We start from the raw sequence: 15559 nt of genomic DNA on the forward strand, positions 1-15559 counted from the left end.
TCAGATTATTCAATTAACTGGCCAAAATCTACAGTTCTCCCCATTAACTGCTCCTTCCATAATTCTTCCTCTGCCCCACTGCAATCCGGAAATATTAAATATTTAGGTATTAATGTCTCTCCTAAGCTTTCAGACTTAACTAAACTAAACCACATCCCACTTCTAAAGAAAGTAGAAGGCGATCTGACTAGATGGAAATCTTTACCCATATCACTCATGGGAAGGGTCGCCACTATAAAAATGATGATCTTGCCAAAAATAAATTACTTATTTTTGATGATCCCTAACAAACCATCACAAGATTGGTTCAGATCTCTGGATTCATATATTTCCAAATTCCTTTGGAAAGATAAACCCCCGCGTATTAGCTTAAAAACGCTACAAAGAACCAAGGATAGAGGAGGATTAGATCTGCCTAATTTTCACCAATACTTCTTAGCCAACAGGCTTCAGTTCATCTCAGAATGGTTAAAACATACCTTCTTAGTTGAGCCCTGGCTAGATGTTGAACAGGCACTATGCAAGGATCTAGAGATTTCAGACCTACCATTTATTAGCTCAAACATCAAAAGACATGAATGCTTTAAAAGTATCAACATCAGCTTTTCTCTAACAGCATGGTGGGAGTTTCTAAAAATAACGGAGTCTTCATTAATCCCATGCAAACGTACACCTATCTGGAATAACCCTGACATATTACAAAACAATAATATGATTAATTTCCCAGAATGGAGTTGCAAAGGAATTAAATACTTAGAACATATATTAGAGGGAACAGAATTTATTCCATTTGACAGACTAGTTAAACAATATGGGATCAACAAGACAAGGTTTTTAGAATATCAACAAATTAAATCCATAGTAAAAAAGAAATTTAACCTCAGTCAAGTTGAATTACAAACACCACTAAGTGCGGCACATTTTCTTACTCTTAAATCCCCCAAATTATTATCTAAAATATACAGAACACTTTCTAAATTAGATGAATCAATATCCCTTCCTACTGCAAAGTGGGAAGCAGATTTATCAGTCAACCTAGACCAAAACTTCTGGTCTCAGATTTGCTTAAAAACTTTTAAATTAATTAAAAATCCCAGTCTGCAATTAATACAATACAAAATACTTCATAGAGTGCACTATACAGGTCATCGGATGTTCAAGATGGGCTTTACATCTTCCAACAACTGCTCACACTGTCAAGGCAATACACCAGACAATTACATCCACGCTCTTTGGTTCTGTCCACCAGTGCAAAAGTTTTGGCGCGAGATATGTGAAGATTTATCAAAATGTCTGAAATGTAACATTCCAACCTCCCCCTTAGTGTGTTTGTTGGGCAGCTTAGATAATGTCACTTCAGAAAAGAATATAGCCCATATGATCTTCACTGCCCTATGCATAGCCAAGAAAACAGTCCTCATGAACTGGAAAAATAAAAATAATCTTAATTCTAACCAATATAGAAATTATCTATTAGATTACATTAGTCTTGACACAGCCTCTGCCACCACATCAGATCAGTTGCTCTGGGCCCCTTTTATCAGCTCCATCACCTAGTGGGGGTGGGGGGTCATAGTTTGGTCCCGCCTTCACTGTTGTGATTGGTGAGGGGGTAGGGACAGGCTTAGGGCGTCGGGGGGTTCCCCGGAGGCATCTTCCTTGGGGGGCTCAACCCGGGGTAGCGGTCACGTCCGGTTGAGGGCTCTGTTGGCTCTCAGGTGACTGTTTCCTCGCAGCTGCGTGCAGCGGGGCTAGGGGAGGGTCTGTGCTGACGGACGTGGGTTACTGACCTGGCAACCTGGCTGCCCCTGGGTGGGTCCGGGATGGACGTGAGGTTCTGGGGGCGCTCCGTCTCTGGGCGGGGGCCCGGGCCGGGCCTCGGGGGCTCGGGTCCTGGTTGGTGTGTTGCCGGGGTTGTGGGCGGGTGGGTGCATGGGGGCCCGGCCCTGGAGCAGGGTGCCGCCGGTGCATCGAGCCGCCTGGGGGGCTCTTCAACTGGTGGGGGGGATGGTCACATCTGGCAGGAGCTTTCTTCTCTCAGGAACTCTCTGCAGGAGGGGGAGATACAGGAGAGGTGGAGGAAGATCTCAGCCTGGGCGTTTACCGTCTTATGTAGTCTGGAAGATGTGTGGTTGGTGGGGTGGGTGCAGTTTTCTCTGTGGTGGGGTTGGGTGGACTGTCCAGGGCTCTGTGGAGCCGGGGGGCGCTACTGCACTGGGCCCCGGTCTGATGGGCCTGGGCCCCCCTTCCCTGGCGGGTCGCGGAGGGTGGGAGTGCCTACTGGGGTCAGCGGGGGAGCTGGCCCCAGGGAGGGGTTACCTGCCCCTCCCTTCCTTCCCTCCCCATCTCCAGCTGCCTCCCTCTTCCCGCTCCTCCACAACCACCCACACATGCAGGGCCTTGGAGTGGGGGTATGTCACCAGGGTGCAGAGGAGGCTACCCCCCCCCCCCCCCCTGTCCCCTTCTGGCTGCCTCTGCCTCAATTTTATCCCACAACTTAGACATTCACATTATTCACACTCTCATTACACATACATATAGGATCTTGGGGGTGGGCACAATCACGGAGTCCAAATCACCATCAGGGTGTATACCTCACCCCTGACGTCGTTGCCCACCTCTCAATTTTAAATACACGTAGACATTGAGGGTTAGCAGGAGGGACTATGCGCTTACCTGCTGCTCCTTGGCAGGTAGCTCCATGCCCTCCTGGGTTTTAATTGCACCTTAGAACACATATGCATCAACACTACAATGAGCGGGTGGAGGGAGGTTTGGAGTCTTCTCCCACCCCCATTCTCTGCGGCCTGCTGGAGCGGGAGGGCTAGTAGGAGGAGTTGGCCGTCCGACTGCGGTCTGGGGTGTGGGGCCTCCCTGCTGCTGCGGAGTCGGGGTGGTCTGCCTCTCCCCACCGCAGGGAAAAGGGTAACACCACCTGGGTCTGGGTGCAATTCCCCCCTCCAGGGGCAAGGGTACCTAGACCCGGTTTGTAGAGTACGCTTGGGGAGTGTGATTGTGTGTACAGCGTCTCTTTATGTCTGTCTCCACGTTGGTTGAGTGTGGAGTGAGTGCATATGAGAGCATGAGGGTGGGAATGGATGTTTGTGTCTGTGTGTGCCTGTATGTCTGTGTCTATATGTCAGGTTGGGTATCAGACGCCACCTCTCTGGGGACACCTCAGGCCCTCCAAGGTTTGGAGGCCTATCTCCACCCACCACCACTTCCCCTGCCGGTGGCGGACTCCCTCAGGTGTCGGTGTGTTGGTGGTTCTTTGTGTCTGGGGGTGGGCGTCCGGGTACACACCGGCTCACTCCTTGGCGGCCGCTTGTCGGGGCCTGGGGCCTGGGGCTCGCTCGGGCCCCTTTGGAGGTGGGGTGCCCCCGGCCTCTCGGCCTAGGGCTCGGTCACTCAGGCGCAGCTGGGGGCCGGCGGAGCTCACGGGCGCGTCACTGCAACCCCCCCTGGCTTCTGCTCCGCGGCTGCTGGGTGAGCCCTCATCTGGGACTCTCCTCAGCTCTTACTGGAACAGTGGCGCGGCTGCCCCTCTGTTGGTCTTCCATGGTCTCTTGTGTTCTGGGGGCCTCTGGATGTCTGGAGTTTTGATCTCCTCCATACCCGCTTCACACCCTGGAGGACGGGGCTGTGGCCCCCCCACACTCCCTAGCAGATCATTACATGGAGAAACCTTTGGAATGCAAGCATGCTGATCCACACAGGTATGCACACATGGGTATTCACAGACGCGGACTAAAGCTTTCTTGGCTGCTACCTCAAAGCACACTGTGCACTGTCTATCTTGCGTGCTGCACAATATCGTTTATTACTTAGTAAATACTGATATCTATGACTAGCTAGTTTATTGTGATGGTGCTTTGTTTTCTCTATTATTATGTTGCTCTTTGTTGTTTGCTGTCTCCTCTGTTTGTTTGTTTGTTTGTTTGTTTTTTTTTTTCTCCATACAGGTGACCCAGGAGTTTTTTTTTTTTTTTTTTTTTTGTCTCTCTTCCCCCCCCTTCTCACCGTCTCTTCTCCCCTTGGGTTTTCTTTCTTTCTCTCCCCCTCTCTCTCTCATTCATTCCCCCTGTCCTATTTATTAAAAAAAAAAAAAATGACAAAGGATGAACTGAAGCTCTGCCATCACGTAATGTCGCATACTGCTGTTTCTGATGTCATTTAAAAAAAAAAAAAAAAAAAAATATATATATATATTATTTAGGTGAACACCTAGGTACCTATCCACAATGGGCCAGACACCCCATAACTCCCACCAGGTGGGAGTCCACTATCCCAATGGATGTTCACCGGTGTCAGTGTGGTGGGTCTGCATCTCCGGAAGTCCACCACCAACTCCTTGGTTTTCCTGGCGTTGATCAGCAGGTGGTTCTGCTGGCACCAGTCCACAAAGTCCAGAGTCCGCTGTCTGTACTCTGAGTCGTCCTCACCTGTGATGAGGCCGACTATGGCAGAGTCGTCAGAGAACTTCTGTAGGTGGCAGCGTGGGGAGTTGATGGAGAAGTCTGCAGTGTAGAGGGTGAAGAGGAACGGTGCCAGCACAGTTCCCTGTGGGGCCCCCGGACTGCAGACCAGCGTGTCAGAGACAGCCCTGTGTCCTCACATACTGTGGGCGTCCTGTGAGGTAGTCCAGTATCCACTGGGACATGTGGTGGTCCATTCCTGATAGCTCCAGCTTGTCCCTCAGAAGTTGTGGCTGGATGGTGTTGAAAGCACTGGAGAAATCAAAGAACATGATCCTCACAGTGCTTCCAGGCTTCTCCAGGTGAGTCAGAGCTCGGTGCAGGAGGTCGATGATGGCGTCCTCCACCCCGATGCCAGGCTGGTAAGCAAACTGCAGATCCAATGAAGACAACACCAGGGGGCGCAGATGGTTTAGAACCAACCTCTCAAGGGTCTTCATCAGACCTGGATGACCTCTAATTTTCTGCTTCTAAATTCAGATTAAACGTTATACAAAAATTTTTAGTACCATGGTATCTAAGCAGATTCTTACTCTGGAGGGCAATGCTTTTGCCACCAGTAATGCTGTGAGGAATCTTGGTGTTGTTTTTTTGACCAGGGTATATCCTTCAGTAGGCATATAATCTCTGACTCTTTTCCTCAGCGTATCTTTAGTCATGCCTACCTGGTAGCAACACATGGCTACACCTCCCTCAGCCTGTTTGGGCCCGGAGGTTTTCTTCCCACTTAAAACAAGATCTAGAGTGTGATTAAAGTGGTGGGTGGGTTCTTTTACAGTTTGACAGAAGCCAATTGAGTCAAACAACAGATTAAATGCCATGCTGAGGCTGTCATTTTTAGCATCTACATGGATGTTAAAATCACCCACAATAATTATTTTATCTGAGCTGAGAACTAAATCAGATAAAAAGTCTGAGAAATCAGACAGAAACTCTGTGTAAGGCCCAGGTGGACGATAGATGATAACAAGTAAGACTGGTTTCTGAGTTTTACAGCTGGGGTGGACGAGGCTAAGCATCAGGCTTTCAAATGAATGTCTGGGTCTTTGGTTGATTAACAAGATGAAAATAAAGAGGAAACCTAAAATTCTTCAGTAAACATTTAAGGAGAAGACTTTAGAGTGGTTTTAGTTTAAGCAAACAGAGTTTAAGAAACATATCAAAATGTTGGCAGCCCGTCCCAGGTGACCTTACCTGTGTAGTAATTGTGCGCAGAACATCCAAACAGCTGATCTGGTCTCCAGGAAACAGAGGCAGATTCAAGTGAGTCAGTTTTATGGTGTTTGGTTTGGGAATCCTCAAAGGATCCTGGAGACCATCACAGAAGTCTGCCAGCTCACTGGGGAACACATTAGAAAATATTAAAGTCCATTAGAGACTATTAGACTGTTACAGTGGAGTCCATTATAGTGCAGAACCATTTTTGATTAGTGTTAAGGTTAGAAACCGTCACCGAGCTCAGTCTCACCTGTACTGTATGACCTGCGAGCCACTGGGGTCAAATCTCCTCCAGGTTTCATAAAACATCTGGAGGTGATCATCACTCAGCATCTCAGCGTCCTCAGGGCTCGCTGTGTTGAAGAGCTCCAGGATGACAACGATGAACAGGTGGATCACCAGCAGGCAGAAGAGGAGGATGTAGGAGCTGAAGAAAACAATCCCCACCGTCGGGTTGGCGCAGTTACCAGGCTCAGGTAATCGCAGGTCGCAGTCTGGAGGCGTGTTCATGATGGGACTCAACAGGCCGTCCCACCCCGAGGACGTGGTGATCATAGTCATGCTGATGATGCTGTTTCCAAATGTCTTGAAGTTAAACATGTCATCGATCATCATCTCATGCTTCACGTAGGCAAAGTTAAACATCCCAATGATGGAGAATGTGTACACAATTAGGAAGAAGAGCAGGCCGATGTTGAAAAGGGCAGGAAGTGACATCACAAAGCCCATAATCAGCATCCAGATCCTTCTGGCAAACCGAATGTGAGGGAATGCTCCACATAAGGTGAACAAACGACCCAATCGCATAACAGAAAAGAGAGAGGGACTGACGAAATATTTTTCCAAGATGTCAGCTAAGAAGAGACCTGCAACAACAACAACAACAACAACTATTTGTATAGCACATTTAAGACCGAAGGTACACCAAAGTGCTTCATAAAAATGTTCAAACATAACAGATATGAGACCATAACAGAGTACAAATAAGCTAAGAATTGAGAAAAGCTGGTTAAACAAAAATACAGATAAAATAAGAAATAAAACATCAGAGTGTATTTTAGAAAATAAAATCACTGAGTATTCATAAATATAAAGTGGGGGTATACATACAGTGGTACATCAATAGAAGATAAATAACAGCTGGATGAAATATAGGGAATGTGCACTTGACTAACCGAAAACGCTCGGCCACACAGCTAAGTTTTTAACTGTGATTTAAATGAATGGATGGAATCAGAGGCGTGAACGGCAGCAGGAAGATTGTTCCAGAAGCTAGGGCCTGCCAGGACAAAAGCACGGTCACCTCTGGTCTTTAGCTGGGATCTAGGCTGCACCAAGAGTAACTGTCCTGATGATCTTAGGGCTCTCCTGGGGATATACGGATTAAGGAGTTCAATGAGGTAGCACGGCGCAGTATTGTTTATGGTTTGAAAGGTGAGCAAGAGAATTTTGAACTCAATGTGGTATTTGACAGGGAGCCAATGCAGGTCAGCGAGGACTGGGGTAATAGAGGCAAACCTTCTGGTTCCAGTCAAAAGGTGTGCCGCAGCATTCTGGACAAGCTGCAATCTATGAAGAAGGGCAGAGACCAAAGTAAAGGGAATCACAGTAGTCTAATCTAGAGGTCAGAAATGCATGGATAGGTTCTCAAGGTCCTATGTAGTGCTTGGCCTTGGATATTTGACGCAGTTGGTAAAAACTAGATTTAACTACCAAGGATCAATGTTCCCTCTAATGTTTCACGTGTCTGAGCGAACACACAAACTCCCTGAGCGTCTCTTGGACCACTGTGAGCACCAGCAGACGTGTGCACTGTGGTCACGCCAGCATCTAATCCATCCAATTTACATGGTTTATTAAAGTAATCAAATTACAGCATTTACATTTATCTTAGACGACTTTTAATTAACTGCTTTAGGCCACTTACAATGTTTTAGAAAAATTGGTTTTGTAGCATGTTAACACTATTGGAAGTAAAAATAACTTGAACTCCAGTTTTGAAAACACAACTTTCTTTTTTTTTTTTTTTTATAAAGCTCTGACTTGTATTATGAGTATGACTCTGTGGGAGAGAGTCCTGTAACTCTGTCTGCAAAATACAGTAAATAATGACCAATGTTGGGCAATTAATTATTTAGTTACTTCTTCAAAAGAGTAACTGAGTTATGCAAACAACAAAGTTTTTTGCAGCTGTTTACCTAAAAATGCAGCCAAAGCGTTTTTTTAAACAAACATTTCAAACTATTTACAGAACAATCAGCTGTTCTGCATCAAATCTGATGCCACACAAATTATTTGTGCCGCTCCAAAAAATAATTTCTGTCCACTATGAGATGAAGGAGAACAACAGCTGATACCTGCAGGCCTGACAGCAGCAGATGTGTCACTGCTGTAACACCTGTAACACTCAGCAGGCGCCTCATTGTCCTGACACACAACACTACTGACCACACTACACACTAACTACACACTAACTACACACTAACTACACTCTAACTACACACTAACTACACACTAACTACACTCTAACTACACTCTAACTACACACTAACTACACTCTAACTACACACTAACTACACACTAACTACACACTAACTACACTCTAACTACACTCTAACTACACTCTAACTACACACTAACTACACACTAACTACACTCTAACTACACACTAACTACACACTAACTACACACTAACTACACACTAACTACACACTAACTACACACTCCAAACACGCTAAACGTCACAAATCTCAAATCTCTCTCTCTTCCCCCCCCCTCCCTCTCCCCGCCTCTCTCTCCCCCTCTCCCTCCCCCTCTCTCTCCCCCCCCTCTCCCTCTCCCCCCCCTCTCCCCCCTCCCTCTCCCTCTCTCTCTCTCCCCCCCTCTCCCCCCTCCCTCTCCCTCTCCCCCCCCCTCTCTCTCTCCCCCCCTCTCTCTCTCTCCCCCCCCCTCTCTCGCCGTCACTCCTAAAACTTCCTCCTTCCTAAACAACTAAAGGCCATGTTGCCATATCATTTTTTGGTCGACATGGTATATTTTTCGACCAATAGGAAAGGGTGGGGTTTTTTTGGTGTTGTTTTTGCTCGCAGGCTTTTGAGCGTTTTCCTTATAAAACGCAGTTTTTACCGTTTCTTCCTGCAGTAAATATAAACAACGACAGTATTCAGGGAGGAAAACAAACATTGCAGATATTTTATCATAACTCTGGTTTTACGTGGCCGATCAACACAATTCAAAAACTGGTATAAAGTCCACACTTTGTCCGTCAGTTGTTCCGTCTGTCCTGCTCACATCTCCAATGGTTGTACACGTTGTCATTAACGTGGCTTCACTCCACAGCAGCTGCTTCGCTAAAACACCGGTGTCGGCGCATAAGGACGCTGTCAGAGCCTGTCAGCGACGTTGATTGGCTGCGTATATACGAATGTGAATCGCATCATTGGCTGGACTTTGGGATAAGGTGGCATCGTTCTGATCACATACGGGAGCAGCCAGTCACTGACTAACACTGCAGAACAGGATTGTTAAAGTTTTAAATTTAATTTCAATTCAGGTTCGATTTCTTTTTTTGTGTGCAGAGACTGTGCCAGCAGTGCGCAATTGCCCATGCGTGCAGCTTAGAGGGAACATTGCCGAGGATACTTGTTTGTCAAACTTAGCTGTTTAAGAGGACACCTAAGTTGTTAACAGTGCCAGAAAGAAAGGTGCCAAGGGGTCCAAGAGTATCAGCAAATTGGCCCTGTGAAATATGGTTGTCGAACAGCATGATTTCTGTTTTCTTCTTGTTTAATATAAGAGAGTTATCAGAGAGCCAATCTTTGACCTCTCTCAAACACTCTAGCAGACAGTGTACTGATGACCAAACATCACCAGAGAGCCAAAAGTAAATTTGAATATCATCAGCATAAAAGTGACAGGAGATATTATACTTCTCTAAGACAGAGCCTAGGGGCAGCATATACAATGAAAACAACATAGGGCCCAACACAGATCCCTGGGGCAAACCACAGTAGAGGGGAGCAACAGAGGAAGAGCAAGTAAGTATGTAAGACCTGTCCGACAGATACGATCTAAACCAGTTCAGGGCATTACCCATTATGCCTACTGTGTGCTCAAGCCTCAATAGGAGGATATTATGGTCAACCATATCAAAGGCAGAGGTCAAGTCCAATAAAACTAAGAACGTAGAGCACTCTGAGTCGGCAAATAAAAGAAGGCCATTAAGGACTCTCAGCAGCGCTGTTTTGGTGCTATGGCGTGGTTTAAAGCTAGACTGGAATTTATCGCTGATATTATTTGCATCCAAGGAGGCCTGCGTCTGTGAGAGGACCATCTTCTCCAATGCTTTAGACAACAATGGAAATAACACAGACACACCACACTCTTTCTTCTGCTTTTGATGCCATAAGTGGAGGTTTTCCACACAGGCCAGGTTTGGATTTGGGGGGTTTTCCCCTTAATAATAAACACATTCATTTAGAAACTTCAGTTTGCGTTTACACGTGTTATCGTTGACAAATATTTTCATTGTTTGATCTGAAACATGTAAGTGTGACAAACATCAGGAAATCAGGAAGAGGGCAAAGACATTTTAAACTGCAGAAACCATGACACGGACTGACTTTAGAGTAAAAACAGGGAACATTGTACTTCCTGTTACAGCCCGCAGACATTTGCAGTAACTAACCAAACTGAGATCAGATAAGAAAAGAAGATTGTTTCTGTGTGTAGGACTCACCTATAATGGACAAAGTGAGAACCACAAAGTCCACAATGTGCAAGACATTTCTGAAGTAATGCTGTCTGAGTGCAATGATCTTCAGGATAAACTCAACAAGGAAGATGGCCACAAGGATGAGATGGATCCAGTTCAGGACAAGTGACTTCTCCTCACTCTGATCATCAGTCTCCACCATTAGAACCACCATGTTGAAGAAGATAACCACCACCATGAAGATCTCAAAGTACAGAGCGGTGACCAGGTCAAACAGCCAAGCCAGGCAGCAATTCTGGAGACAAAGACGTAAGCTTTAAACACTCCGGCAGTCAGTCGGTTTGCTGACACTGCAAATAGTTTTCAGTAAAAACCCTCTTACAGGAGAAACTTTGTGATCCAATGTTATCTTAATCACTGCTGAAACAGAATTTGTTTCTTCACCTCCACAGTAGGAGGCAACAGGCTAATATATGAAGGCTGGTGTAAGAGTCTGATTGACAGCTGATGACTCTCTCTACTGCACAAAATGAGACTCGTCCTTACAGTCATTAATCTGACAGCTCTAACATTCATTACCTTTATTACTGCAACGCCTCCATACGTGCCTTCACGTGCTACATATGAACATATATCCATAAGTATCTGGACTCTGATGCGTATTTTAGTGTCTGCACACCGTGAGTTTTAAAGGTTTGTAAAAATATTCCATCAACTGTTGTTTCATGCAGTCCCCCGTTTTCAGAGGCTCAAAGGTGACAAACAGTAAAGCCCATTCCCTCATTATTCAATGAAAGTTTGAGCAGTTACAAAACCTGAAACTGATTCAAGGTGTTGTATTTAGGATCAGAGCATCTAATTGAGTCAAGGGGATTCTTGAGGAGGTTGGTGAAACTCTTTGAAAGTCTACGATCAATACAGAGAGTTTACAACAAGATGCAAACTACTGGTTACACTCAAGAAGTGCTAGAATAGATTTTACCAGAAAACATCTAAAGGAGCGTGTACAGGTCTGAGAAACATCTTTGGGCCGATGGAAGCGAGATGAACTTTCAAATCAAATCACTTTTATTGTCACATCACATGTGCAGGTACTCTGGTACAGTACATGCGAGTGAAATTCTTGTGTGCGAGCTTCACAAGCAACAGAGTTGTGTTAAAATACAATAACATAAGAACAAGCAAAATATAAGAATGGGTAAATCTGAGAATTATATGAATAAATATATGTACAGTATAAGAGTGTATGTGCATTACTGAATGTGTATACTAAATATAAATATCTACGTGTGTGTGTGTCTATACATATTTTAAAAATTAAATAGAATAAACAATAAATAAAATATATAAAATATACAGAGGTTGGTAGTTGGACATGTGCAAAACAGTGGCATTTATATACAGTGTGGAGTGCAAAATGTTGAAGTTCTCTTAAGTGAAGCTGAGGTGACTATGAAGTGTTCAGCAGTCTGATGGCCTGGTGGAAGAAGCTGTCTCTCAGTCTGCTGGTACGGGACCGGATGCTGCAGAACCTCCTTCCTGATGGAAGCAGTCTGAACAGTTTATGGCTGGGGTGACTGGAGTCCTTGATGATCCTCCCCGCTTTCCTCAGGCAGCGCTTCCTGTAGATGTCCTGGAGGGAGGGAAGCTCACCTCCAATTATCCGTTCAGAGCACCGCACTACTCGCTGGAGAGCTTTGCAGTTGTAGGCGGTGCTGTTGCCATACCAGGTGGTGATGCATCCAGTGAGGATGCTCTCAATGGCACAGTGATAGAAGGTCCTGAGGATGCGGGGGCTCATGCCGAATCTTTTCAGTCTCCTGAGAAAGAAGAGGTGCTGCTGCGCCTTCTTCACTGTTTTGTTTGTGTGTACTGACCACGTAAGATCCTCAGCCAGATGTACCCCAAGGAACCGGAAGCTGCTCACTCTCTCCACAGCAGCGCCGTTGATGGTGATGGGGGTGTGTACTTCTCTGCACCTCCGGAAGTCCACTATCAACTCCTTTGTCTTTGCGACGTTGAGGGTGAGATGGTTGTCTTGACACCAGTGGGTCAGGGCGCTGACCTCCTCCCTGTAAGCCGTCTCATCACCTTTGGTGATAAGACCCACCACTGTAGTGTCGTCCGCAAACTTCACAATGATGTTGGAGTTGTTAGTGGCCGTGCAGTTGTAGGTGTAGAGTGAGTACAGGAGAGGGCTCAGTACACACCCCTGTGGAGCACCAGTGTTCAGTGTGATGGGGGATGAGGTGATGCTGCCCAGCCTTATTCATTTTATTCACCCCAGTTTGAATAACACCTTGGGACTTGCGCCAGAAAATAAAAAAGTCAGTAATTCTAATAGGTTTTAGGTTCAGGGGATTTACGCAAATTTGCGCAGGGTTAGTAAATCTAGTGTTAAATTAAATAAAATTAACTACAGCTAAGAGGCAAACCAGGTTGCTGTGCGAATCGGTTGATTAAATTATTGCAGTTACAGCGCAGACCTATGATTGTTGGGAGCAGTTCTGATTGTACAGTCTGACAGCTGCAGGGAGGAAGGACCTGCAGAAACGCTCCTTCATGCATTGAGGATGCAGCAGTCTGTCACTGAAGCAGCTCTGCAGCAACATCTACATGCATGGGGTGGGAGACTCTGTCCATCAGAGATGTTATTTTGGCCACAGTCCTTCTGTCTCCCACCACCTGCACTGGGTCCAGGGTGCATCCCAGAACAGAGCCGGCCTTCCTGATGAGTTTATCTAACCTCTTCCTCTCAGCTGCCGATAAACTGCTGCTCCAACATACCACACTGAAAAAAATGACAGATGCCACCACAGTAAGAGCTGCCAGTTTGTCTACCATGGTGGTGACCATGGTGGCCATTTAGAAGTCGGCCATCTTGGATACAACTTTTGTTTTTTCAATAGGAAGAGAGTTAAGTTGGCTACAATAGGTGACACGGGGGAAAGGACGCTCTTTCGAGGATTCCAATGTTCACATGTTGGACAGAGAGGACAGATGTTTAAAAGAGGAGTGAAAGAAGCCATTTAAGTCCACCTGGAGTTTACAACTCTCTGCCATCTATAATCCAGTTCTGAGATCCCTCCCCAGACGCCTTAACACCCACTCACATCCTGGGCCATCTGGCCTCAGGAAATCACATGACAGGGTGGGGCCGGGTTTCACCATGAGCTCACCCGAAACCCTGGCTGATTGTGACCCACACCCGTTTTCACACCTTGGCTCATGTGATTAGGTAGAGGATCATCAGGGGGTCCTTTGTACCTCTTTGGGGGGAAACTCCCACTGGGTTTCAATCTGGGACTCTCCACCATTTGACCTTAGAACTGAAGAAGCTTCTCGGATGAGAGCTGAAACGTCTTCAAACAACTAACGGTTCTCTTTCCAAGCTCCTTAGATTCCCATTACTTTGGCATTTTTCACAAATTCAGCAAAAGAGCTCAAAGATACAACTTGAAACTGGTTGTTTCCTGAGTTGTGCATCATGTGTGGACACAACATTAGTTCATCCCTTGAGTTAGGAGCCTCTTTTATGCCTGAATGGGTCAGAGTTGGGTAATCTTCTGAAAGTGGTCGGGTACAAGGACTGGGCTAAAAATGAAAATCAGCCAGCAGTTGACAAAGACTGAAGAACTATATCTGAACTGACCTGAGGTTGTGGAACAGTTTTGTTGCGTTTTTCAGAGAATCGTTTCTTTATGGTGCTCAAATATTTCTGCTGCTGGTCCGTCACAAAAACATGTTTCCCTCCGAAGTAGAGATGAGAGACAAGAGCAAAGTTAACTGACAGAAACAGGAAGAACGAATTCAGCCAACACTGTGGAGCTTCTACAGACTGATGCCCAACTGTGTGCGTGTGCGTGACCTATCTTGTGTCTCTGCTGGTGGATCGTATCAATGATGACTCTAATGAAGAGGTTCAGCGTAAAGAAGCAGCCGATGATAATGAAACAGATGAAGTACAGGTACATGTACACATTGATCTCGTAGTGCGGCTGGTCTTCCACCTACACACACACACACACACACAGTGGTTTTAACACACACACACAGTAGTAATATACCAGTAATAACAGCAACAGTAACAGTACTGATCCAGCGTGTATACTGACTTGTCTGGAGTCCACAGCTGCATACATGATGTCCATCCAGCCTGAAGACGTCCCCTGACCCACAATCAACACAGAGTTTCATTAGAAAAACAATGAATTCAAGCTGTATTACTAAATGATACTGACTTTAGTTAGCTTGGTTATGTTTTTTCCACACAGTTGATGGTTTTATGCATTCTAACTAACAAGTTAGAGTGTTCACACTGACCATGATCAGCAGCGACAGGAAACCCATCCCCACATTGTCAAAATTAAACGTCCACGTCTTCCAGTTGACCTCAGAGAAATTCTGATCCATCAGTGAAAAGCATTCAGTCATGTTGTTCACCACGTAAAAGGAGAAAAGCTCCTCTGAAGTCTCATTGTAACAGTAAGAAAACTTTCCTGCAAACAGATTCACTCCTATCACGCTGAAGACAAGCCAGATGACCAGAATCACCAGCAGCATGCTGAACATGGAGGGCAGCGTCACGGCAAGCACCTTCAGCACCACCTGCACACAGACAGAGACAAAAAGGTCTCTGCTGTGAATCAGCTCACATCCAGTTAATAAGCTGCCTCCACGTTGGCTCTCCATCCAACAGGACTTTAGTTCTGCCAGGAAAGTTCACTATTAGCTACTGAAAGACCTGAAAACCTGTAAACAAAAACTAAGCAAATGATATACAACGTAAACAATCATTCAACTTGGGGTGTAAATTGTGTGACATGCAACTGGCTTTATACTAGGGTTACAAGGCATTGATAAGTCCTGGTAAGACCAGTCGCCTCTCACACCTCCGTCATTAGGACAGCTACACCCTGGGGAACCCAGTCTTGTGCCTGGCTGACCAAATGGAGCACAGCCGCCAGTCTGTGGAGTAACCTCCTCAAGTATGGGAAAACTTTCCTCTGAACATCAAAGGACAGTGTGTTCTTTTTGTGTGGTCATACAGATTTGGGAGGCTGAATAACGGGTTGGCGATTAAAACTCACAAATGCAGACCTGCACGCATTACTGAGACAAAAGTGATAAAGTCCTTCTGCTTACACCAGCG

The 15559-nt window shown here is 45.8% G+C and overlaps 1 protein-coding gene across 3 annotated transcripts in view; it reads right to left on the reverse strand.

The window, feature by feature from the left end:
* The window catches only part of LOC146666995 (sodium channel protein type 4 subunit alpha B-like), a 60730-nt gene that overhangs the window by 11362 nt on the left and 33809 nt on the right, over positions 1-15559 (reverse strand). Inside the window, exons 15-22 of one of the 3 annotated variants that reach the window (XM_085415153.1) lie at positions 14731-15015; positions 14523-14576; positions 14280-14417; positions 14060-14164; positions 10432-10702; positions 5944-6559; positions 5670-5814; positions 3920-4945 (exon numbers count right to left, since the gene is read on the reverse strand). In XM_085415153.1, coding sequence (XP_085271279.1) covers positions 4592-4945; positions 5670-5814; positions 5944-6559; positions 10432-10702; positions 14060-14164; positions 14280-14417; positions 14523-14576; positions 14731-15015 — 1968 coding nt within the window. In that variant the 3' untranslated portion in view covers positions 3920-4591. Of the gene's footprint in view, positions 1-3919; positions 4946-5669; positions 5815-5943; positions 6560-6868; positions 7263-10431; positions 10703-14059; positions 14165-14279; positions 14418-14522; positions 14577-14730; positions 15016-15559 lie in introns of those variants that run through there. The other 2 variants (XM_085415152.1, XR_014912837.1) reach the window with 2 other exon arrangements.

Source organism: Rhamphochromis longiceps, linkage group LG7, assembly GCF_057381845.1.
Source record: "Rhamphochromis longiceps isolate RC_006_pf linkage group LG7, R_longiceps_female_GT1.1, whole genome shotgun sequence".
Classification (NCBI taxonomy): Eukaryota; Metazoa; Chordata; class Actinopteri; order Cichliformes; family Cichlidae; genus Rhamphochromis; species Rhamphochromis longiceps.